General features: G+C 40.5%; 1 protein-coding gene across 2 annotated transcripts in view; it reads right to left on the bottom strand.

Moving 5' to 3' along the window:
* EEA1 (early endosome antigen 1) overlaps positions 1-13,440 on the bottom strand; it is a 67,569-nt gene extending 54,129 nt beyond the window's left edge. The window contains exons 1-3 of one of the 2 annotated variants that reach the window (XM_054630914.2): positions 13,282-13,440; positions 5,351-5,443; positions 2,717-2,839 (exon numbers count right to left, since the gene is read on the bottom strand). In XM_054630914.2, coding sequence (XP_054486889.2) covers positions 2,717-2,839; positions 5,351-5,443; positions 13,282-13,305 — 240 coding nt within the window. In that variant the 5' untranslated portion in view covers positions 13,306-13,440. The remainder of the gene's footprint in view (positions 1-2,716; positions 2,840-5,350; positions 5,444-13,281) is intronic. The other variant, XM_054630915.2, reaches the window with a different exon arrangement.
* Between the last annotated feature and the right edge of the window lie 13,919 nt (positions 13,441-27,359).

Raw genomic sequence — 27,359 nt, 5'->3', positions numbered from 1 at the left:
TTGGCTATACATGGACAGACATTTGCCAACATTTTAATGGTTATTCCTGCAGCTGAATAGGCCATTGTATTTTAAAGCAAGGCTTCATCACACCTTGGGGGGCAGGGGAGGTATTACACTGACATTTTTACCAGTTATCACAGGTTTCAACCCCTACTTTGCAAAAGAGGGCTGCAGAGAGCTGCTCAAGAAGATGGTCATAAACCAGGCTACAGGTGAGTGGCAAGAAACCTTTCCCACAATAGGACACTGCAGGTGAGAATGCTTGTTGCTGAAAAACAAAGACAATTCTCACTGCATGGAGGACACAGAGGAAGGAAAAGCAAGGAGAACACAGGGGCACTTGCTAAAATTTTCATCAGGTGATAGGTGTATCAGTGGAAGGAGAGTTAGCAAAGAAACTACATGTAAAATCTAAAGCAAGGTACAAAGGCTTTTGTTAACTGTGTAACAGTTTTTCAGGTCTCACAAAGTGTATCTAAATACTGGCCTTGCAACACACTCTATCTCCTTGTTTAAGGAGAGTTCACTAGCAAAAATCCGGAACTCACAAGCTTCTTCAGCACTCATTCCAACAAAAGGTATTTGAAGTCTTCCCACTACTATGTACTATCCACAGTACTAATCACAAGCAATACCACTAAATATTAACAGTTTAAATAAGGCAAACTGAGCAATGTTTCATATGTCTGCTACATAAGATGACACTGATAACATTTTATCATTGTTATAATGCTGTCCCAGAAAGGGCAGAGATTGAATGAGGTGTGACAGCCTGGCTGTGTTGCTTTTTCAATGTGTTTGCTACAAATGCAAACTATTCTTTTCCATCAGTAAACAATCAGCTTGCTTGTTGACTTCTCAGTAGTCAAACATGTTAAACTTTTCATACTAGTATTGACTATAGTTATTAACAGAATTCCCCACTTTTTCAATGCTTCTAGGCATTCTCACATAACAAAAGATCAAACTGAAAAAAAACCCACACATATATTTCCTTTCTTTGTTTCTCACCTCTTACAGATATTTACAGAACGACAGTACAAAGAAACACAGCTTTAGCAACAGGAAAGAGCAACAGCTAGAAACAAGTGAATTTGTATTTCAAGTGCTACACTCAATACATAGGTTTATCAAGTTAAAAACTGTAATCAGCTTTTCAAGGGAAAAGTACTGACCAAGGAACTGACAAAAAGTCAGTGGAAAAACAAAAACTCAAAGTGGGCAAAAACCCAGCAGTCAACTCCATAAAATATGCTAAGCAAAACCAGCTTAAATAAAACAGTAACTTCTTCAGGTAATCAAACCACTTCTGATGGCTCACATGCCACAACCTACTGACACCATCACATCAGGAATGCCACAGCTTATTCAAGTACAGCACTTGTATCGTGACCAGTTAATAAAGAAAAGAAGAAGTTGACTTGACCACAACAGAGCACTACTGACAGCCTCTGCTTCAACAAGAGGCAGTGAGGAGTCCACCAAAAGCCATACTCAAGTTCCCTTGGCTCTGAGAGGTCCCACACCACTCCAAGAGAGCAGCACAGGTCAGTCTTACCACAGATCTTCCTCACTTTATCAGCTGACACTTCACACTTGAAATGACATCTCAAGCTATCACTAGAATAATCAATGTATTGACTCCTTCCATCATTTTTAGGAATAATATCTAACAATTTTAAGTTTTCCCTTCAAAAAGACAGTGTAAATACACATCAAGTATAAGGAAGGAAAAAGGCACTACCTAGCAAATACAACACCAAACCCAATAAAATCACATCACACACACATCCTAGAATAAACACTGAGATTTCAAAACTCAGCAAAAGTAACATTGGCAGAAACAATGTAAAACTTCCCCTCTATACAAACCCATTCAGGGCACAGCAAGCTGCCTACCCCCAGAAGTCCAATCTACTCTCTCAAGGTTTGCAGCAAAAAGAATCAGATAGCCTTGTGCAGCTGGAGGCTGTTAACTTCCAGACTCTAACTTCTTCTAGTTCTGGAGCATAAAACCATGCATTTTGTTTTAAGTGTGAGTTTTACACTGCACAACTGGAAGAATTCAGAAATGCACTACAATTTACATCTATTAACTGAAACAGCCTTCACATTTTCTTGGGGCCATAAAAAAATCCAGTAAGATTATCTATTAATTTTTTTTCCTAATTATTTTTATAATTTTGCTGCAATACATAAGCTCCTAAACATGTTGAAAAAGTGAAGTTTCTGAGTTTTTTATATTACCACCCTCTGTTCCCTTTATCCAATGTACCTATCTTGCACTAAAAATCCACTTTTAAAAAAAGTTAGCTAATAAGAACTCAAAACACTTCTTTTCACGAAGGATGTGCCTGATCCAACACCATGTTTATCATGATACTGAGTTTGATGTCAAGACAATCAAATAAGGAAAGAGTCTTTTTAATAAGAAAATCAAGCAAAAGTAATTTAAAAAGAGAAGCACATATATCAGTGACTGCAAGTCTTCCAATACTGCAAATATTTCATGTGACAGACAACTGCAAACCACAAAACTAGACATGAATTAATTCTTCTGGTGAATGTATACTTTGGAATCATGCACATGAGGTCAAATTTTGTTTAAGCAAGGAATCAAAAGAAACAATTTAAAAGGCTGACACCAGGAAAATGTCATTCATTTAAAGCAGCCCATCACCAAAGCTATTTAAACAAAATAAACAAGACCCACACTAGTAGCTGGGAGGTCACGAAGCTCCTGTCTTCCTTCTGTCCCAGTGTGCTCACTCTGGTAATGTTCAGACAGATCAGTGGGAGTTACACACACTTTCATACACAATGGACAGATGAAGCCCTGTGAAATGCATATTTGTTTATAAGAAACTAATAAAGACAAAAAATTGCAGATCTGGAATCAAAAGTTTGAATTCTTATGTTGAAAGCTCTCTACAATCACCAAAAGCAAAGTCTGTTTTCCTTTCGGAGAGAGAATTTTTAAAAACCATAGCAATACCATAGAGAAAGCAAGAAGGAAGAGTTATTAAGGACATGAAAATAAATAAATCTAAAACATGCCCCAGAAACTAGGACCATGCTGCATACCACTATGTGTTTTCCTCACACTCCTGGTGCCCCTTCATGTGACAGAGGAACAAGCTGCATAAAATATAATGGATGAAGCATTACAAGGCATTAAGTCACCTCATCACAATGTTTCCCTAAGGGTGCTCAGATGTTTCAGACAAAGAGGGAGGAGTGGTGCAGTGAGACTGCAGAAATGCCTCTATAAATTAATAAGCAAGTATGCAACAGCAGCAGGAGAGGCTGAGGCAAACCTGTCTAGTTAACACAGTTCCATTATACTAAGGAAAGCACCATCTCACTGGCAGACTCACTGCAAGCATGGAATATTTAGCAACCCTGTACTGTTGACAGGGACCTAAGCTGCAAAGGTAAGAGAAACTCAAATGTTTCCTTCCTGGGCAGATTGCACAGTGAATAAAAGACTTCATTATAGGTCTGCCTGGGACCTGAAGTGCTGATATGGTCACAGACAGGACATGAGCAAATGTTTACCTCTTCTTGAGCAGTTTGAGCAGTCTGAATTCAGACTTTCCCACTCCTTCTGGTTCATACTACAATTCTCAAAAATCAGGATTTATTTCAATCAGGCTTGAGGAGAAAGGAAACATACAAATCTGCACAGATTTCATAATTATTCTCCATTTGAATCTTGCAGCAATACAAATTAGAAAATCTAGCCAAGAAACTGGAGTGAAAACAAGTTAATGGACTTCTAACTGCAGAATAATGTGGAATATCATGATAAAACAAACAGCAAACATTCTGCAGAGACTAACTATAGTGCTCCTGAAGAGAAGCTCCAGGAGAGACAAGACCTCAGGGAAGCTGTGAGGGAAAAGGAAGCCTAACAGATTCGAGTAGTGTTACATGCGAATTTAAAAACCCATCACCAGGTTCGGAGCTCAGTTTCAAAGAGACTTCAGAATTCAATGCTAAGGATTACCCAATGCAAGTAATGATGGAATTATGGACAACTAAAAGATACTTTTTTTATGTAACAAATGCGTGTCAAGAGTGACAAGGCTGTCTTTGGTCTGACCCAGTTTCAACTCAGTAGGAAGAACAGCCAATGGGGCAATAGTGCAGGCACATCACCACACTGAAAGCTCATCCCATGCCAAGAAAATACTGCTCCATTAGTACTGAGGTACCCTATGGCACCTACAAGCTGTACAGTCAGCGATGCTGCACTCATATTAACAGAACTGTATCATTTTAACCAAACTTTAGAAAGGAGAAATCATCTCATTGCATGTTTTTATGCCTTAATCAACTACAAAAGTAGTAAGATTTTTAGTCTTCAATTTAAGAATATTTATTTGCTTCAGGGACTGTTAAATATGCACACAAAACAGACTAGGACTCAAAAATGTCTGACGTGTAGAACATGCAGCAAAATATTATGGAATGTCTGATTACATTGATGCAATAAGCCATTAAGAAAGTAGAAATAAGCAGATGCACAGATAGGATTTTAAACAGCACAGTGAAAGTTTCTCTTCTCTTGTATCACACATTGGAGTATTTGAATCATCACACACTTTACTCAGCGTAATAAAGGGCACTTTGCTCCATTTAATGTTGCAATAGGGGTAATTAACCCTGCACTGTGTATGTATGTTAAGCTCAAAACATTTTCAGGATAGGTAATCAGGCTACATTAGCACAAATGAGCTTCAACAGCCAGTGAAGTCAGTTTGCATTTTTCAGAGTTAATGTCAGACAACACTGAAAATACAAAGACATTAAAATATGGGATTGCAGCAAGAGTAACAACTTACTCTGCTGATTAAGTATGGCATGCAGCACACAAAACACTGATAGGATTTATACTCCAAATACATTTATCTACCAAATAAAATTCAATATATTTGATACTTCACATGAAGGAAGAGGTTTCCAGTATACATTATAGCTTAGCAGAAGCAAGGTGAAACTGAAGTACAAGCATGATAAAATGTCAATCCTTGTTTTTTGCAGCTCTCATGAAAGATTTATTAACAAGGAGTCTTAAGCTTACATCTCATTGCTTTTAATTTTAATAATTCATCTCTAGAATTACAGGAAGAATTGCTTGTGATTACTTGGATAGATAAGCCTAATTAATAGTTACATATAAACATGGCCTCGTCTTTTTTTTTTTTAATTTAAATAACAAACAATTTTTAGAATATGACATTTGCAACCTGATATTTAAGAAGGGCATCAAAAGTTACTCCAACAGCTCTATGGAAGCAGCATCCAAGATTTAAGACACCAGCCCCGTGAATGTGCACAGTACCTCTGAGGAGCCGTCATTGTTCACGTCCACGGCATTTCCAGGTGTGGCAGATGAATCCGAATCCGAGCTCTGAGACCCACCTCTGCCTGGAGTCTGAAATAGATGGGCAAGACAAAAGTGAGAGTCTACATTTTAATACTTAATGAATATTTAATAAAGCACAGTACATATCCTATGCAAAGGCCTCTCTTCTACTTGTTGGAATACAGAGGTATTTTCCCTCCGCAAGAAGTGAACAGGTTGACAAGCAATTATATAACTTTCAGCACAACACTTCAAAAAAAGATTCTATCCAACACTCTCCATTCATAAAAAACCAAGCAGATACCAGAAGCAAAGGCCAGGATTTTAAACCACTTCCTCTCATGAATGCTCACAACAAAACAAAAACTTTGGCTAAACTCTGCCCTTGTATTACTCTCGGTGATGTTAAATTAGGTCACTGTATCCTACAGGAAAACAGTAGAAATTACCATCTAAAAACTTTAATTAGTAGTAAATTAGTGTTATCCTACTTTCTTGATAACTTGTCTACATTATGGACAAGCCCTTAAATATATGAAAGACAGAAAGCTGAAGTTTGAGAACCCTGTTGATTCAACAAGCACACAAGCGGGTACATTGTCTTGATTGGAAAAAATAGAAGTAATAATCAAGCCTGTGGTAAAGTTAAAACACACCAATCAGTAAGATAACCTATAAAGATTTTTAACATATTCTATGAATATGTTAAAAATCAAAACTACAGTATTGATTTGAAATTATAGACTTAGATAAAATAAGCGAATAAACTTTAAATACTGCATGATAATAAACTTTAAATACTACATGATTCAAAATCTGAGTAGATGGATTGTATCTTATAATCCATATTTAACTATAGCTTTGATTTAAATTTGTTTTAACTTCTCTTACTCATCTCCAGAATGTCACTGCTTAACTGATGCAGAAGAGTAAGCATTCTCAAAGGAAACATCATTAAAAAATTATCTCAATATGTATATGCAATCCTAGTTTCAACAAAGAACAAAAAGTTCATTATCTAGCTCCAGTATGACAATCTCAAATGGGATAAAGTAATGCTACGGCTGTATTTTGGCCCATCTGGAAATACTTGTAATGCTATAAAGGATTTTATATTTTAATATAAGAGGATAAAGAATTTAAATATATAGATAGAAATCTACAGAGAGAGGGACAGAATTTTAGTTTCTTGATCTTGGTGCCTCCAAAATCTTATCTGGAAAAGAATTCTCTTGCTCAAATAGCTCCTTTTTTTTGAAGACAAATCAGTTATATAACCTCTTATAAGAAATCTGCAGCACACATTATTCACATTCTTTGAATATTAAGTATATTTTCCTGCTTTGTTTTAAAAAGATGTTCTATTTTCAACTTTCATAGATAACAAAGATAACAAAGATAATAAAGCCTTTTACTTTTTATCAAATCTAAAAAATACGTCATAAACAGGTCAAGTTTACTGATTAAGGACTTAATTCCCATTGATATACACTTCAGTTTTGGAAAGGCTCTGAAGACTGGCCAAAGGGAAGCAAGGAGTGAAGCACTAAGCTATGGGGCCTGGTGACAGTAAGAGAAGACAACCACCTCTCCTTATTCCAGCCTTCTCTGAAGTTATCAGTTATGTGATCAACATACTCTGGTTTTCCTACTCCGTGGCTTTTTCACTCTAGCTGTATTGTATTTCTAAAGAAAGTATGAACACCACTTCCTTCTAGCACAGCATACAAAAGAAATAGGCAAGGCAATGCAAGCTCTGCAAGGTAATAATAGGAGAGGCAAAAAAGGGGTAAGCAGAGATACAATCCACACACAAAATATGTCAGAGTGAAGGCATTGGTACTTCCTCCCAGGGTTACTGGTACAGACACTAAACAAGATGCATCCCAGCATGGACCACAGGTGCACACTCCTCAGGGTTCCACGTGACATCAAAATGACAGGACCAGCCGATTCACTCAAGGGCAGGGCTGCCACTCAGAGGGACCTAGAAACGCCAGAAGAAACAGGCCAAGGGGAACCCTATGCAATTCAACAGGGACAAATGCAGAGTCCTGTGCCAGGGAAGGAGAACTCCTGGCAGTAACAGAGGTCTCTCTGCTGAAAAGGACTGAGGCCTTGTGTCAGCCAGCACGCCAAACAGGAGCCTGCAGTGTGCCCTGTCTGCAGAGACGGCTGCCAGGAGCCTGGACTGTGCTAACAAGGAGCACAGCCAACTGATCAAAGGAAGTGATCACACCCCACTGGCCAGCAGCCAGTGGAGCACATCAAGATCCTGCTCTCCCAGTCCAGGGAGAACACTGATAAACCAGCACGAGTTTAGCAAAAGGCCACCAACACATCTGGGGATGAAGCATCTGACCCATGTAAGAAGCTGAGGGAACAGGGCTGGCTCAGCCTGGAAGAAGAGACAGCTTTGGGAGTGCCAAATAGTAGTCACATCACCACTCATGAAGAGGCCATCAAACAGAGGAAGCCAAGCTGGTCTAAGCTTGGGAAGACCACAGTGGGAAGACCAGACACAAAAACTGTAATGAGAGATTCCTACTGGATGTAAAGAACAGCTTTTCCAGTATGAGATAGGCCTGAGCAACTTGCTCTTGACCTCCAAGCTAATCCTGCTAACTGCTCAGACCAGGGAGCTCCTGAGCTCCCTTCCTGCCCCAACTTTCAGTAGCGTTAAGAAGTGCTGCCCACAGAAACACACACCCTGCAGGAAAGCTTTGAAATACAAGGTAACTCCATTAATGAACATGTGGGTTGTTTTCCATTGACAGTCAGAAGAAAAAATATCTAAAACAAATGCTAAGTTGAAGCCAGGTCTCCCAGGAAGACAGGTAAGTTAGAATACTGCATCTAATGTTTCAGTGGCACTAAGAGATGGTCCAACTGCGCCTTTAGACAGGCAGCATCTACCTCCACTTTTGCAGTATCTGAACATACACTTTCAGCATACCTAATGAATCATTTTGTCCCAAAAACAAGAATCTTCTGCAACAATTGACATAAAATTTTCTTCACCTCATATCGTAACTCCTTATACAACACTGCACATTTTTAATTGCCCATCCCATTTCACCACAGAGTTGACTCCATTTTGCAATGAGATTTGCATATTAAGTTTTGCTAGTTCTAGCACTACAAATTTGAGATTATTACAACCTCCAGGTTGCAAGCTCTTCTGTTATTACTCCACTGTACACTGTTATTACTCCATGGTTGTTTAAAGTACTTGCTTTATGAAACCCTTCAGACATGCTATAATCACACTAATAAGCATTGAATGGCATGTCTTATTGCATGCATTGTATGACAGAAATTATTACACAGTACCTGGCAAAATCCTTTAACCTTTCAAAAATCAATGTGTGCTCTTGAAAAGAGAAAGCATAATTCCAAGCTAGATTTAGAAAGCTTAGTACAAATGGTGACATTTACTAGTGAGTGCAATGCATGGGAAAGAAGAGTGAGAAGGAAAGAGGTCATTAAGTAACTTTCAAGTTATAGTTCATAGTGTCCATTTGCAAAATGGATACAAAAAATTAAATAAAAAATTGGAAGAATGTTAAGGAAGCCAAGATCAAAAACCAAATTAATTTAACTTTCAAGGTTGTAATGTAATTTAAATATCCTTCACCTACCAAATAAAGAATGGGACATTGCAAATGTGTTTTTTAATTGATCATTGCATCATCAAATGGGCTCACACACACAGTCATGCTATGCTTACATATGACTGTGGTATCATATTCCATTAAACAAAAAAGAATCACAACACATTGAACAATTTGGACTTTGTGATCTATGAAAGGACTCAGAATGATGTTCTTTGTTTTTAGATGGCCTATACAGGGGAGCAAATAAATTACTTACTGATCCCAGAGAAAAAGAAAATTCCCACACAGGCTTCTGTGTATGTATAGTTACAAAAGTAACATTTGACATCTGAAGGCATACCCAGAGTTGAAAGACTAATGCAAAGTTAGTCTTTGATCCAGCATACTTCTCTCCTAGCTGTCAATTACATTTGTTTACTCTGCAGAGAAGCCGATGTTTCTACTGCTAGCCCTAGAGTTGTAGAAGTAATATGCTAAACTTCATCATGCTGTTCTCTATGTTTTCTCAAAACTGCCAGCTAATATAAAGAAACATCATTAACAACAAAAATTATGACAATGATTACAGCTTGTTTTCTGAAAAGGAATAGAAAATTATATAATGAGTGAGTTGAGTTAATGCTTTAATATGAGGGAGTATAAATATGGACCACTACTGCGTCATTTTTGCATAGTCTTTTATCTGTCTATAGCTACATTCCTTTCAGTCAGAAGACTCTTTTCAGCAATTTTAAATTCAGAATAAATTAAAACCTCTGAAAAAATATGTAAAGCCTTGAGAAAATGTGAAAAAATTCAGATTTAACAGTTTTTCCAGCACAGATTTAAGTATGACTACTAAGGGTACTACTACAACCATAAAAAGGTCCTGAAGCAACAAACAAGACACAAAAATGAGAAGGTAAGAGGGCCAAAGCCCTTGTTGCCAAAGAACTCTCGGTGCCCAGAACAGTGTATTTTGCCATACAGAACAGTATCACCATTTACTTCTAAAGCAGTGTGACGCTACTTTATGACCCTGTAAAATGAAATTACTCCTGACTTCAGAGGGCATAAAACTTTTCTTTCTCATCATGCCATCAGTTTCACACAAACATACTTTGTGCCCAGGAAGAGGCCCACATGCTCCCTTTGAGGAGAGGGCAGAGGCACAGCTGCAGTTCAGCAGCTATCCAAGTAAATATGCTATCAAGTGAGCCCTGCACTTACAAATGTGAAAAGAAAATTATAAGTCAGGCATGAGATGCAATGATTTCAGACAAATAAATACCTCTGTGCCTGAGCTTGGAGTAAGAGAAAATGTGACTGTACTACCTGAGCTACAGAAATGCCTGAAAAGCACTGTTCTCCCCCAGACACCAAGATCTCAAGACCAAGAACTCAAGCATTAGTTAGAAACAGAAAGCAATAGAAGAGCACAGAGAGCACCCGACAGAGCAGAGTAGCCAACAGTTGTAGACTGTTAAAGACAAACAATGGAGACAAAAACTAATGCAAAAGTAGTCACACTGGTCCAATAGATGAGTCGCCCACTAAAAAGCCATGAGCAATGGGTAGAAGGCTCAGAAGGAGGTCAAAGTAATCAGTTTTCTAGCAGCTGAAAATAAATGCCTCCTTGCCAATACAAGAAATGAGCTCTGCTTTAACAGGTCAGAGGCAACTACCACTGTCCCATAGTAGATTAACAACAGAGAGATGACACAATGCCCACAGAGGGCATCAAAGTTGAACACAATAAAGAAAAGACTACTCTCCAAGGAATCCACCAACAAAAATCAAATTATTTGAGCAGGAAAGGTGCATCTCAGACATTCCATGCAGATGCCTTTGGGAAAAACTACCTTTTTCTAGATCAGTATGATGAACAATGCATGAAACCAGGAAGTGACAACAACACACCAAAGGGGGTGTTATGGTGCAAACATACAACACAGGTGGATCTCTGAGATGTCATGTTGAAAACACACATAAAATTTAGAAACTTGTAAAAAAATTTAGAAGCTTGGAGGGAAAGAAAGTAAAATGAGAAGCTAGTTGAAGAGAGCATGGAGATGGTAACCTCAAAAGCTAAATAAGTAATGTTTAGTATATAATACTTTCTACTTTGAAAATATGTCATTCAAAGTCACAGTGAAGATGCTTTTAAAAACAGAAATTACAACTGGGGATGAAACAGAAAGGTGATCAAGGTAGAGAAGCAGTATAAAAAATAAACATTTGATCTTTAGAAACTTCAGGAATCAGAAACTATAAACCATATCTTTGTAGCTGTTGTCTTCCTCCTTTGCAGCTTGTCAGCCAGCAGAGTTACAACAAAAGGAATGTAATAAAGAATTCCTTTTTCAAATAACATGCTTTTATAACTCAAAATGACCAGCTCTCTGGCTAGAAAGAGTGACATCACCTCTAAGCATATAATATTGATAGAAAGGCAGGGGTTTTTTGCCAGCTATACAAATGATAGACAATCAAATGGTCAAGTGGAGGTGCCTTATCCTTCAAATTACTGCACAAGACACATGAAAAATATTAATAATTATGTTCTTTATTAAAATATCTGACATATACCTAAAGTTCATTTTTAATATCAAAGTACAGCAGAAGTATTTTTCATAGTTTGCCAACCAGAGCGCAAGTCAAAATGGTACGTATGTACGAGGTTGTGCATGCAATCACAATTTTTACAAAGTGCCTAAAGCCCCTTTTAGTATGAGGTGAATTTTTAAAAACCTAGTTATTTTTGGCAATTAAAGGTTAACACCTTCAAAAATCTTGGCATTTCTCTATTTAATTTTTAGGCAGAAAGAAGTCTGTTTCACCTTTCCTGACAATAATCTCGTAATTGTCAGGAGCAACTGGAGAACTATTTGTTCAATCTTTTTTTGAAAGATGTCTGTTTCTCACACACAAACTATTGCATTAACTTTAGATGTTTATAAGATGTGTTTAGCAGAATTCCTGCTTAGGGGCAAATATCCTTTGGCACTATATGAAGCTTTTTCCTCTTTTACAGAAGCCTTCCTTGATGGCCTGGTGTTTCTCAGAATCAATAAACACCCAGTTAACTGCTGCCAATATTTAATTAGGTCCGTACTAAGTTTCCCTGCTTGTTAGCAGGGCTTCCCATTAAGCTTCAGGAAGGAAGTTCTTCCTTGTAAACACGAAGCTCCAAATAGACCAAGATCTTCACCTGCTCAGGGTCTACGACTGAAAAATAACCTGAGAAATGTTTTACACTGAAAAAGTTGGTGGTATGCTTACTTTACCCCTAACTCTCATTCTTGTAACAAGGCTTCTTTGTAAGGCAGATAAGGAGAGCAAGCCAGCGTTTCCATTGAAACACTCTCTCGCAGAGGTGTTATGCAGCACGCTTTGGAAGCAACAGCTGATAAAACGGGGAGAGCAGCTGGTTTTCCCTCTAGCCGTGAGCGCCTCCTGCTTGACACCGACCCGGCTCTCTGGCGGTGCGGGATCTGGAGCGCTGCCTGCCCACCGCCGGCGTGACTCAACCCTTTTGGGCGCATCCCCCGCCGAGCCCGCGGCCGCACGGAGCCGGGACCGCGCCGGCACCTGCCCCGCAACAGCGCCTCCCGGCAGCTCCCCATGAGCCGCAGGCCGACTGCAAGGGGACCAGCACCGGCGGGGATCTGGGCAAGCGAGAAGGGTTTCATAAACGAGTGGCACAACTTGGCTTCGCAAGCCGGGCAGAGCTGCCGGAAAAGCCGGCTCCTAAAGCACGGGAGGCGGCCGGACGGCGTTAAGAGCCTGCTGCCTGCCAGCCCCTGAGGAAATCACCGCAGGTCTCGGCGGCGGCTCTCCCCAGGCCAGGCTTCCCTTTATCCTGCCCTATGAGCAGGCGGCCGCAGCCGCGGCGACGGGCGCAGGCGGCGGGCGGAGACGCCGCCGCGCTACGGAAAGGAGCCACGCCGGCCAGGGCCGCCCCTCGCCCCTCCGACAGGCTGGGCCGCGGGAACCGCCCGCTGCCAGCACCTCCGCCCAGCCCGGGCACGACGCCGCCCCCAGCCGGGACGGCGGGCCCGGCCCGTCCTGTCCCGTCGGGGCTCGGGCCGTCCCACGGCGAGAGGACGAGGGCGGACAAACTCACGGCCTCCGGGGCCGCGACGGCCCCAACCCGAACCCTGCGCCGCAGGACGGGCCGGACAGGGCCGGTGGCTCCGGCTCTGCCGCGGGGAGCGCAGCTCCGAGCCCGGCCGGCACCAGGAAGCGACACCGGCGCGGCACCGGCACGGCACACCGCCCTCGCCGCTGGGGCGGGCCTCGCTGCCTTACCCGCTGCAGAATCCGCCTGAGCATGGTGGTAGAGCGCGGATGCCGCCGGGCAGCCGCGGCCAGGCCGAAGGGAAGCCGCGGGGCCCCGCAGGAGCCCGGTGCGGCCCGCTCGCCCCGTGACAGCCGCCGCGGCCGGGGAGGCGGGGCAGCCGCCGCGCTCCGCCCCGGGGAGGGGCGGGTCCCGCGGGGAAGGGGCTGCAGCCGCCGCCCGGCCGCGAGGAGCGGGGGAGGCAAGGCGGGATAGAGGTGCGGGATGTCCTGGGGGCTGCTCCCGGGACGGGATGGGGTCTGCGCCCTGATTGCTCCGCGGGGCCCGGGCCCCGCTCCTTCCCGCCGCACCGGGCCCAGCGCCGTAGCTCTCGGTCTGTCCCTGCGCTGTACCCGGGATCTCTGGTGCCCTGCCCTGGCTGCTGAGGGCAGGGCGGGGGCGGCGGTGTCTCTGCCCCCGGCCCTCGGCCATTCTCCCCTCAGGGGCTGCCCCAGACTCCCGACAGCTGTGGGCCCCTTGCTACTGGCATCCATCTGGCATCGGCCGAGAGAAGGACAGGGACTGTAGTTTGAGCTTGCGGCTGAGGGCTCACTGGAGGAGGCAGAGCGCAAATGCAGCCCTGTGTTACTTTATTACTCGTGCGGCACGGAAAGTACTGACAAATGAGCGTTCAGGGAGGATTGTTGAAGTGAACTTGTTTGGATAATTAGCCTCAAATTTAATTCTGATGAAGCAGCTCCTTGCTTCAAGCCCTCTGCTGAAAAGACGACCTTGTGATATGACCCACTAGGTGTTTTTTTAAATATTAGAAAAGCACATTTTACTCACACAAACACACACCTATCTTAAAAAAAAAAAAAAAAAGAAAGACAAAGAAAAAAGGCTACAAAAAAGCATCAGGTTGAAAGGAGTTAGAAGGAACTATCTTTACAAACAAACTGTGAGCCTGATGGTAGATAAGGCCAGGTTTGGAGACGTGAAAGAAGCAATAGGGGGGAACCATAAATTCTGTACACATTCCATTAATTAACACAGACTGTTACTCACTTAAGACTGCTAAATCTCTAGATTTAGAGAAAAAAAAAACAGAGACACAAGGAAAAAGAAAAAAAGAATAACAGGAGGTGGGTATACATTAGAAGGGGCCTTAGGTATTCGGCATCTTAGGTATTCAGCATCTTAGGGAGTCTGTACCTCTCACATACCTCAGCCAATGGGGAAAGACAGAGGGAAAATGCAGCCAGGAAATTAGGATAAAAAAGAGGAGCTGTGTCCCCTAAAAATTTTGAGAGACACCATGGGTAAAGCCCCATGACCTCTCCCTTTATTTGAATAAAGTTACAGGACTCCTCTGTCTCCTTTTTGGACATAAACCTCTGGTGTTTATGGATTAATTTTCCTGACAAGTTTAACTGAGAAAGAATCATTATCCATAGGTGCTGAGACAAAACCCCACATCAGATGTGGCAGGAGAGTTACTGGAATACCTGTACTCTAGAATATGTAATTCAACAAGTTACAATTCCCCTTTCTGTCCAAAAGCTGCAATTTTCACATGTTGGATGCCAGGCAAAGGGTCACAAGTAAATAATAAACTTGGTCAATGACTAATTGTGCTGGCTAGAACAAATATCGCAGCAGAGCACCAGTTGTGCTGTAAAGATCAAAAACATTTTTCCACCCAGAGGCTGACATTTCTAAGTACTCTAAAATCCTCACACATGGCATGAGTTGTGAGCACATGACCAGAAGAATGTGGCTGCCACAGCTGGAGGCTTCAAGCATGGCAGTGTTACATGACTGCACTCAGTTTGCTCCAGCTACAGGTTCCAGTGTGTTTCATGTTCATGTCATTGGATCCACAACTGATCCAAGCATTAAGAGCACACACACACTTGGTAATGGCTTCAGCTGAGTGGTGAGTTTGGTCACACCCATGACATCATTTTTATGTGTCCATAGTACAAAATGGCTTTGAAATTTGGCAGGTAGGGTCTTTGGAGCTTTGTACTTAGGATGAATAATGGGAATAAGATTGGTTTTGTACAGCTGTAGGGATCTTTAAATATTTAGGTAGATCATAGATACTTATTCTGAATCTAAACAGAAATGACTGCAAGTTTTATAGATACTTCAACAAGAGTGACAGCCTACACAACAAACTGCCAGACTGCTTGATTTGCCAGGCCTGAGTAACTTGACCAACACATCTTTATAGAATGTATTTTACTCTCCTAGGTTAGCAATTCCTGAGTGCTCAGAGGAAGATGATAGCGATTTGAGGACACTAGTTAACAGTCTTATATCAGAGGAGGCTTTTCTTAGCAAGACTTCAAAGGAAATACATGATCCTTTCCTTGTCTGGATGCTAGAACACATGCACCTGTCTCCCTGTCCTAATATCACTCCCTCAGTAAATTGTTAATCTGTGGGCCAATTTCAAATACAACAGAGTCAGATAAGTCTCAAAGATACTAAGTTCCTACAAATTTAAATAGTTAGCCAGGGAGAAGAGAGACCCTATTAAATCCTGGCCGCAAGGAAAGACTGCAATGTGGCTGCTTTTACATACCAGAGAATGCACATAAAAACTCATCCTTGGGGCAGGGATCTAGGGGAAAAAAATTAAATCTGTCCCACTTATAGTGCAAGTCCTTGGTTTTAACTATTGTGTGGATGGTAATATCTATTAATTCATATCATGCACTCTCCTAAAATTTAATAGAATTTTCGGCTGTTGGTAAATAGACTGTGTCCTCAGGCATGGGAGCTGTAAACTTTATTTCATCCAAGCTCTGTTAAGGGTTTGGTGACGAGTGGGTTAGAAGGTGCCTTTCTAAAAAGTCAATTGTTGGTAGTCTCAGAACACAATCACAGCAAAGATTTTCCAAAACCAGCTGGAAACAGGTACCTTTTCCTTTAAACACAAGCTGAAGGCTGAGTCTGAACTACAACAAACTCTTGTGTATCTGTCAAAGCCAGCTTTTTTTTTTTTCAGTACAGAACTGAATTCAGTCTTTTGACTGTACAAGCAGCTTTCAGGATGGCCCAGTGTGCACCAGCACTTCTCAGATCTTCCAATAGTTAACTGCAGGGTTTTGTTGGGACTTCAGGGAATTGTTGTTTGTTTTTAATGCCTATGCATATCATCAAATAAAAAGCAATGATGTCTGGACCATGGTTCACAAAAATTGGTGTTCACACAATCTTCTAATCTTCTACCCCAACTGAGGGCTACAAGGAACCACTATCATTTGGTAGAAAATGGCAAGGAACACATGTGGTATATGCACAGTACATATGCTTCCTTATACTTACAGCCTACAAGTTTCTGGGCTATTTATTGTATTACATGTTTTCAGTGTTCATACAGATGGCTATTTTCAGTCATATAAAATTCCTGACCTCAAAATGGCATGGTCACAAGCTCCTTTGGTTCAAGATGTGCTGCACTGGAAAAGTATCCCATTTTTTTCAAGATGTTATTTCTAAGTATCCTGATATCAGCCTCTGGTTTGTTTTCTTTTTCCAAGCTCTTCAACTGTACACTTTTGACTGTCACTGTGTGCTGTTCTATATACTTTCAGTAAGGAGCTTTCAAATTTACCCATATCTTTTTCTGAAGCTCTCTCCTTTCAAGTCGAACAGTTTGTTTAAAGAATATGATTTAGTTTACATGGCGATATTTGGTCAAAGGTTGGACTTAATGATCTTGCAGGTCCTTACAAACCTCAATGACTCTATGAAAGGTGTATGACAAACTTTGGAAAATTTACCAAGTGCAGATTTGAGCAAAAATGTATTTTCAGCTGAAGGCAAGGCTATTTAGCAGCACATAGGGTAGTTTCATTCTATGCTTGAACTAATCACCAATAGTTCCTGACCCATTCCCTTCTCACTGCAGTTTAAAATAACAGCTCTCCAATTCTTCACTCATGGTACTGAGGAGGTTGGCCAGAGCACCAGTACTTCCCTCTGCATGTATTATAGAGAGTGTGTTTGCTCAGCTGCTTCAGAACCTGGCTGACTCTGTGGTGATGTCTCTAACAAAGAGCTGGTGACTCGAGGCTGGTTCCTGTGCTACAGAGAGCCTCTTTCAAGTCAGTGCAATTGCTTGCATGAGTAATGAGTGTGTGTACTAATAAAGGTTGCATGGCTAGCATCAATAACAAATCCAAGAGCTCCAAGTCATGACTTCATTCTAGTATTACAGAATGTTGGAAAATTTGCACAGCTCTCCCTTAAGAAACCCTAATTAAGGACAGAATAACAAAATTATCTCTTTTATCAATGAAAAAATTGCTTCAGTCACCGATTCCTTTTCCATCCACCTCAATACTGAACCCCTGCGTAGCATATGTCAATGTGGCTTTGCTGGAGTAGCTGGAGAGGCAGGCACTGGAACTACAGAAAGCCCAGCAGCATGCAAGGGAGCTTAAGTCATAAATATGTATAAGTTCACATAAAAAATAAACCTCGTATTAATATAACCAAAATCTGAGATGGAGAAGATCTGCTGCTGAGTCATGCAGAGCACTCTTTGCCAAATGCCTCAGCTAAGAAATTATTCTGCATAAAGTTGAAAGCCTGCCACAAAAGAAACATTTTCTAATTCCACCATAAAAAGCTGTGGTGATACCATGGCCATTCTGATCCCATTACTCCAGAGACATTAGGAATTGTTGGCAATTTGCCTGGGTACTTTCCAGTAAATGGCACAGAAAATGGGTCAAAGGGAACAAGAAAGGGCCTTTGTGGAATTTCACTGTAGAGTAAAATTAAAATATTTTGAATAACAGATTCTTTGGGGTTATCTGTTCACCTTGGGATGTGCTAATATACGTATGTAGCTTCTCTTTCCCTCTTCTTAGAAACAAACTTATTCATTTCAATCAGTCTAGGCATATTTGAGACTATTTCAGAGATTTTTCAGCAAAATGGTTTAAATGCCAAATGAAAGAAGTAGTGGAAATAGTGATCGTTTGCATGCCAGTATTAATGGTTATTAAAATTAACTTTAGTAGTGCTTTCCCAGTTACAGCAGAAACTAGGAAATCAGAAATCAGATAACTTTTCAGTTTATGAGATTTAAAGATAATGGTTAAGGACATCATTTTGGTCACCTTTCTGCGTAACTGCAAAAACTGCTGAAGGTCTGACATGGGTTGGTTTTTTTCAAACACAAATCTAACCAAGTGCAACAACAAGCTTTTGCTTGGGTTATTTTGTTTGGTTGGTTGTTGATTTTTTTTAAATAGAAAGGTCCATGAAGCACTGCTTCAAACACTGTCCTCCCTCTCTCTGAACATTAATGCACTATTTGTTCATGGCCTTCTATGTAAGTAAATGCAATAAATGTTGGCTTTATTGAGAGTCACTGTGTACATGTGTTGCATCAGCAATTCAGTTAAACATTTTTAAATTGTCAGAATACAGGCTGCTAAATAAAGAGGCTGAATTTTAACTATACAAGGATGTTAACAGGCTTTCTTAAAACAGTAAACAAATAGACCCACAGCATTACACTAATCCCATAATGCTTAATGATATCTGTTATTATAAAGATAACCTCTTGAAGCCATCCAGATTTGTATTTTAATGTGTAGTGCATCTAGGAACTAGAATGCTATTTTTAAGGTGTACAACTAAATGCACACTGCAAAATGCTGGCTGGCCAGCCCTTGATTTTCTTGCAGTACTAGCCAAACCTGTCTATGTAGCAATTGTAGTAATGACTTAGATACAAGGAAGGATCTTGGGTATAAACAAAGGAGGATTAAAAATCTTTCTCAGTTAAGCTTTTTTTTTTCTTTTTTTTTTTCTTTTTTTTTTGTTAGCTAAAATGTTTATACTAAAAAAGTAAAGAGCAGGACCTTTCACTCATCTTCTGGTATATAGCAGGTACAATTTGCAATTTCACAAAATACTGAAGCAAAAAAGAAAACCCAAACCATCTAATTTATTAACGGAAAATAAAATGCATGTACCAAAGCCTAGGGCAAAGAGGCACTCGGTATCAGTGAAGGAAAAAGTAACAAATGCATTTCCTGTGACATGATGAAATGCCACATGGTTACACAGTTATCAAGGATCAACCATTCAACAGCTGATGCTCCTTTCCATTAATGCCAGCTAGATGCATTACTGGGTCAACTAACAATACAGATTTGATCTGGAACAAATACACATGCACCACTGAATTTCTGTATCCTCTAAGCTAAGAAGAGTGTGGGTTATAGTGTTAAAGCAGTTTTATACTTTCTGTTGACTGCAAGTTGATTGCAGGCAAAAAATCTTCCACATCAAATTCATTATAAAGCTGGCCAGAAGACATTAACTGCTTTAAAACAATGTTAATACATTTTGTTAGGTAGAATAAATTTGCAAAACTCCTGAATTGTGCTGTTTGTGCTGGTAGCTTTTCTGATCTACAGTTAAGTACTCTGAATTCCTATTTGCCAAGCTATGTAACCCCAGCCTGGCCTCCATACCTCTCTTCTCTTAGATGAGTAAGAGCAATGCCACTGATGTATCTGCTCCAAAAATAAATATTCACTCCTAACTTCCAGCTTGGCACTGAAATAGCTCACCCAAAACTGGATATATATTGTAGAAGGTTTTAGCATGGACCATGTCTGCCTCAAAAAGTTTTAAAACCAAAGAAGCAAGAAAAGCATCATATAAAGATTTTTTTTTTTAAGATTTAATATTGCAAAACCAAATAAAATCATCCAATCTAAAAAATGTCTCAGTGGTGGTTTAACTACCTGACTAGAAAATATGCTTAGTGCACCAAAACCTCCTGATGAGTTTGCCAGGTGATTTGAATGATTCAAGAAGTGGAAAATCAAGTGTACTCTTTGAAGTTAGGGCATTTTATTCATATTAGACATTTCTGATCAAGTATAGAGATTTCTCTTAGGGAATAACAAAGCCCTTTTTTTGGTAGGCAATTGGACAATACTGATTTGTGTGAAAATCTTAAATTTTTAAGCTTGTGTAATGTATTCCCAGATTCTGGCAGTATAGTTGCAAAAATACAAAGGTTAAAATGTCATTTGTCTCTAAGGAAGGAGGTGAGGATCATCTACTTCTACATCATTTCCCAGCTGCCCAGAAATATTATGGTCAAAATAATTTGTACAGAACATCCATTTTGTAGCATGGCCCAAGGCAGAAAAAGAAATGAGAAGGCATTCAGTGTTTCAAGACATTCAAAGAAATCTCCCAGTATTGAACGTTGGAGTCTTGGCTCACTTGCACACAGTGGGACTTGATCCCAGTATGCTTTTTTAAATCAATATTCCAGTCTACACTAAAGGAAGAGAAAACCCACTACACATGGTTGATGACTGAGCAGGGCTTTTTTGGTCATCCTGACTTTTGATTCCCATTAAGGACAGATGCTCCTGTTAGGGAGAAACACAGCTTGAGGCTCTGTTGACACAGAAAGGTGGATAGCATGTGGGTGTTCCTGTCGGAGAGGTGTATGAGACCATAACCATAGACATGGTTGAGTATGGGAACCAGTAGGAATCCTCCAGATGCACAATGCAATGGCCTGGCTCTGAAGTTTCACAAGGAGACCTGAGACTTAGAAATACATGGGAAAAGGAAGGGAAAAAAATGAATTGAGGGTCACAATCTTATACTTTAAATATTGAGATACCAGATATGGAGTTATCTCAGGCTCACCGGAGCTTTGCAAGGAAGAGCCATGAAACAGAAAGGGATTTTATGAAGTGGTGGGCAATTAGTAGCAATAAGCAATTTACTGAAGTGATCCAAACAGCTTAACTTTTTTATAGTTCCTTTGATGTTTAAGTATTATTCTTATAAATGTAAGAAATAGCAGATAATAAAAGGTGCTCTCCGATCCAAGCAAAAATTGATGCTGAATGAGGTTATTAAACTGAAATATATTTTAAGAGTATTAAAGAGACTTCAACCTGAAGTCACTGTCAGAAATTCAAATTGCTGTTTCTTATTAAAGATATTGGTTTCCTGATGTCTGCTACTTACAAAGAACAAGTGCTGACTACTATAACTACCTTTGCAAAAACTGTTACAGATTATTATATCAGGTCTGTCCACTTTCACCGGTCAAGGCCCAGGCTATTTCCTCCCAAGACAAAACTATTTAAAAGCTAGAATTTTGTACAGTTATTATTTGCTTCTCCCTGAATTTTTAGGATCTTTTAGATCCTATTCAGAGGATGGTTGGGATTTGAGCTCTACAAGTTACACTCCTCTGCATCTGTAGGGTCATCACACAAAACGTGAACCCCCACCAACAGCCTGTGATGGCTGGGGAGGCTTCTGGAGCTTCTCAGCTTTTCTCCAGGGTTGTACCCCAGCAAGGCTTACTCTAAATCTCTGCTCTCACTGAATCCTCCCTTGAAGATGCCAAATGAAGTTTTGCTATGGTCTTTAGTATGCCCTCCTCAAATGTCTTCTTGTCTGTTCTTTCTGTGTGATACTACTAGGAACATCTGCTTCCTCCACAAGGATTTCTGAAATTCTCTGAGAGCTGAGCTGACACAGGGACAGATCCCAAGAGCTGTTCCCCCACGGCAGCATGCTTCCATCAAGTGACAACATTCATCAAGCAATGCACCAGGGGGGCAAGATTCTGTCTCAAAATAAATCCCATTTCCTTTCCATATATCAAAGGATATTTTTAAAACCTACAGCTGATGGCAATACTTTTTCCAACAATGGCAGCCCAATAAACAAAAAGCTACTTATCCAGTGCTAGGCAAAGATGCTGAAAGAAAACTATTATCATACATTATTTTACATCACCTTTGCTCCCAGCTAGAGTCAAACATGAAGTCTGGTAATGCATGGGTTTTAGTATCATTACACAATCAATTACTAGTTGGGTGCCTTTTTACCCCTCTTACCCCTGCCTCCCAAGTGTTTGCTCACAGCAGAGGTTGGTTCCACTTTCCAGAAGCTAAGGAAGGCAGTGGTGGGAGAGCAGAGGACCTGCTGTCCAGCAATATGTCATGTAGTGTCATGGAGGGGCATGTAGGAAAGCTCTCTGTTCAGAATGAATGAGAAAGATTATTTAGGAGAAATAACAGAAAAAAATTGATAACAACAAACATGCTTCAATCACTCACTACTAGAAATGTCCCCACATGTCTTACTCCTCATCCCCCATGGAGGCCCTGTAGCTTCTTTTGCTTTTGTGGAGGAATGAACAAGTGCCTAGTTCAATTAAATAACTTGGATGCAATAATAGAATACAGCCGTATTATCCTCATATAATAGACATACAAACATAGAAAGACTGATTTAAGAGGGTATAGACTATCTTAACTATGGCACCCTGCACCGGTTGAAAACTTTATCATTTGGTATTGATAATAATCTTTCACCCTAGTATTTTTTATGCAGTTAATACACAAGTGTGCCAATCAGTATATCTGTCTACATTTAAAATAACTACAGATACATTTTTTCCCACATCACATTGAAAACATTTTACTTATTCAGTTTTCTCTGCCTTTGGCAATTCCAAGTAAACAAGACAATTTATTTCTTACCTCAGACCCATTCATTCGCTTTCCAGGAAGCTGTCAAGAACCTTCCAATTTACTCTCACTACTTTTTTTTTCCTTATTTCACTGTTCTGTTGACATAGTCCTATGCTCATAAACCAAGGTGAAGTGCTGTATGCACAGCATGTCCAACACCACTACAGAGCTAAGACAAATTGGGGGATGGGCTTCCTCCAGCCCAGAAGCTGTTTTGCTCTATCCCCTGCCACAAGTCAGTTGCCCACCACAAATCCTTCTCTTAGTTGAATTTTGAGTAAAGTTCAGGCCAAATCCATCTGCAAAACAGAGATTTTTAGAATAATATAAAACTAAGAAATCTACCATTTTTCCAAATTATAGCTATACTAGGAAGATGTGAGGAATAAGATGCAGAAGGCTCCTACAATTATCTAAAAATCTACTAAAGTCTTTCTGGGCTTGCCATAGCACATGGGCTGTGAGTCACAACTCCCAAGGCTTCCACTTAACAACAAAAAGGGAGAAATGATCAATGACATTTTTCTCAGTGAGTGATTAAGACTGCTTTTAACAATGCAGTCATGCATGCTATGTACTAAAAGGGATGATTCATTAGTTACTTGGAAGAGGAACATCTTCTTTTCTCAGTTCAGAGGCCAGAGATGAGCTAGTGCCCTATGAACAGGCTGACTAGCATGTACAAAGAGAGGAAATACTGGCTGCTTTTGTCCCTGTCTCCACATCTGCAGAGCTCTTCTCACTAGGGCAAGAAAGAAATTGGGGAATTTTGTATTCAGAAGTGGCATTGTTTTAGACATGCTTTGCATGAGTCTGACACCAGAACTGCTGTCAGCTCCTGGCAGCTCCCTCCTCTGCCCTTCAGTCACAGGTGCCTGCCCCCAGCCCAAAGCATGATCTTCATGGCCCCACTGAGCAGCCCAAACAGACATACCAACTGCTCTGCACACCACGTACTGATGTTGCTTTGGCACATACGTGAAAAATTAGTTTGTCCTGATTTTTGTGGCAATTGTCTCTGCTGAAATAAAATGAACACTTACATGCAGAACTGGCAAAGAGGACAATGACAAAAATGACTTTTTATTCAACCCCATTGTTGCTGAAATGAATTTTAAACCAACTCCTCCCTTTCCATCATACTAAGTTAGCTAATGCTAATCTTCCTTTGAAGATGAGCTCATGCATACAGTAACAAATGCATCACTCCCAAGCCTTGTTAGGTTTGGGTAGCTCCTCATTGTAAGGCATTCTTTGCAACACCCTGGTGGTGCAATACTGTAGTGTGATAGTGTGGTGGCATCTAAAAAGTAATGCTAGGTTGTCTTATTGTCTTCTTCCTGTGAGGAGAAATGATGTTGCCAAAGACTGTATGCAAAACATTTCTAACAAGCAGAAACTGATGTTGTTGTATTTTAATCACAACAGCTGTTTATTTTATGGGCAAGTACAAAGCTATTTTTTTTCCCCCTGATAAGACTGATCAAGATTGTCACATAAAAGATCTACATTTCTTTGCCCCTTTCTTGGGGTCTGAATATCAGATACAAGCATAATTTGTGTGCTTCTTACTGCAGACTTTTAATAATCATCTGGACACACTGTACTCAGAAAACTGGCAGGGATTCCAGATTGGTGTATGTGACAGACCTCTGGCACCAGCCTAGAGATGGTCAGTATCTGCAATGCTAATATACATACAGTGCCCTTGCATCCAAACAACAATCACACTATTCCTAAGTACACTTGTATCCTGGATTTTATCAATCCCATTAAAACTCTGCTTCACTCATCCCTAGGCTAAATCTTTATCTAAATGTTTCTCTCTCTGGTTTGGCTTAGCCTTTCTTTTGACCTAATCCTGATTACCCTTTTTTGCCTTTCACTGCTCTTCTCCTCTGTCACAGGTTGCCTCCTTGCCAGCACCAGCTATTTAACCAAAATCATTCATCTCCCTTACTCATGCCTCTGTTTTCTTCAAGAGGTCAGGGTGGGATGAAAGGAGATGCAGCCTCCACATGCCAGGGCAACCCTGACCCAGGTTAGCAGATCTGAGGGGTGGAGAGGAAATCCCTGTCAGTACTTCCCTTCCCAAACACACTTGAGCAATATCCTGCCCTGAACATGGCCTACCCTCAACTCTCCTGTGTGCATTAGTATTTAATACCATCCTTTTGTTATCTGAATTCCTTTTTATTTCACCTTGTCAAGTGCAGAGTATACTTCCCATAGTATTGGGAATAGAAAAAGAGTCTCTCTAAGTGCCTGTCTAGCTGAGTTCCTGATAAAAAGACTTCAGGGATTTTGGTTAAATTATTCATTATGTGAGTGTGCTTAAAGCCTTGGCTACATAAATTCCATGCAATTCAATTCCAAACATACAACTTTAAATAAATATTTTACTCCTGAAATAAGTGTTTTGGGAAAAAAAAAAGGGGGGGTTGGTTTGGTTTTGTTTTTTTTTTTTAGTTCAAAAAGATGGTATTTTGATCTAAAGCAAGGATCATTTTTGTGGTTTTCAAAGCCAAAAAATGTCTCTTGAAAACCAAACAATTGACTTGAAACATGGACGGGGTTCTTTTCATTAAATAGTGGAATACATTGACCAAAAGAAGGATCTTCTATAAAAAAATTCTCATCTTCAGTCAAAAAGTTTAAATCTCCTGAATAAATGCACAGCACATATTAGAACACCAAATGGAATCATCTTCATTAGACAGATATATATATATATAACCACTGAAGAGCAATGTGTTTCACATAAAACCAGAGCATTATTAATTCCATATGTGAGGTGTTATGTAACTTAAATTATTTTCTCTTTCACCATTATGCTTCAGCTTTCACCAGAAACTTCAAAGACAAATAAAACATTAGTCATTAACTGGTGATATATAATACTCCCATTTGTCATCTCTGGCAAGGTTCTGCTTTTAAACTTAAGTTAAAGCAATTAATTTGTGTCCTATGAGACATAAGAACCTAAACTTCATTGCAGCAGATCTCTGATAATGCTGAACATAGAGCAAGGTCAGACCTTGGGAAGGAAAACTGAGCACAGTGTTGAATGACTGCTACAATTATTTTTTTTTTCTGTAACTCCTGAAATCTTGTATGCTACTCTGCTGACACTTCCTTGGAAATAGCTGCATCATTTTAGCTAAAACATTTCCTGCCTTCTCCCCTCAGCAACCCACAAGAAACAGCCAGAGGCATTTATTTAGCATTGAAAACATCTGAACAATATATTCACATTTCAGAAAGTATGGAAGAATTGAAAACAGTATAATTTAGTGGAAAGAGCTGGGTCGTTTTTTCCTAGGAGCTATTACCCATGCTCTGCATAATGGAAATGTTGCTATTTTTTTTTATCAGTAACTCACTGCCTTGTCACGCTGCCACTCTGTAGAATGGTTAATATATAACTCACCAATGTGTCAGTTTTTCCCTAAAGTATTACTTCAGGCAGTGCAGGGGAATTCCCTTTGATATCTGTGCCAGAGCAAAGGTACAGTGGCAGCTGTAGTTATACAAAAGGGGGACTCAGCTGCAAGGACAGCTTGGGAACGTCTGTCTCCCATCCCTGCCTTGCCTCCGGCTGCTTCTTCACACTCCTGCTTCTCTGCAACTCTTTTTGGGTTTGTGCTGTAAATCAGGTCACTGAGCTGATCCAAATTACAAGTAGGCTTTTTGTTTACAGAGTTGTTCTTAATACAGGTTGCTTTTCTTACCAGAACAATGCCAGAAATTGCAGTGCTGGTGCAGCTGAGGAGGCAAAGTCCTGGGACAGAGAGGAGAGAAAGGCAGTTGGGATAGAGGACTCTGAGGAGGGAGCGTGCCTGAGTTCATGGAACTGCAGGCTCAGATGGTGTCTCTCCAATTAGTAAGGGTAAGATGCAGTCAGGAGGTTGTTGTCATAAACCATTAACAAACAGCAAGTTCACACAAAAGGATCATGCACCTGCTCTAAAAAAAGACTAAAATTAAACAGTAAAACAGCTCCATAAGTGACTTTTGCAGCAAAAGTAGCTATATATATGGGTGTTAGAGAATGTGTGTGTGGGCATATGTACATATACATGCATGTGCATACACACACAGATGCATATTCACACCCATTTACACACACAAAAACCATCTCTAAATTTAAAACAAATGCAAAATACATTTCACTTCAGCGTTTTTGACAGTCTTCAAAAGCGTGCAGCTCTGTTCCCCTGGATGGCTGGTTCATGAAAGCAACAACCAGAGAAGCCTATAGAGGGAGCAGGCCGCCTTCTTTTCCTCAGCAAGAGGAGTTTACAGCCTTAAGTGATGACCCTGGGAGAAAGGAAATAGAAAGGTAGAGGAGGAAAATGTCTTAAGAAGCAGAGCCCTACGCAAGGGCCAGAGCAGTTGCCCTGCAAACAGGGGGAGCAGCACCAGAGCTGCCTCTCAGGGCTTGGGCAGGAGAGCTGCAGGTTCACACCTACCATCTTCCTCCTCCCTCTTCATTGTGTGCACACTTTGTGCCCTACAGGGAGTCAGGAATTTCTTAGTGCTTC

This window comes from Agelaius phoeniceus, chromosome 5, assembly GCF_051311805.1.
Source record: "Agelaius phoeniceus isolate bAgePho1 chromosome 5, bAgePho1.hap1, whole genome shotgun sequence".
Taxonomy (NCBI): domain Eukaryota; kingdom Metazoa; phylum Chordata; class Aves; order Passeriformes; family Icteridae; genus Agelaius; species Agelaius phoeniceus.
The sequence above is the reverse complement of the archived record's forward strand: the minus strand, read 5'-3'. Positions and strand labels throughout refer to the sequence as shown.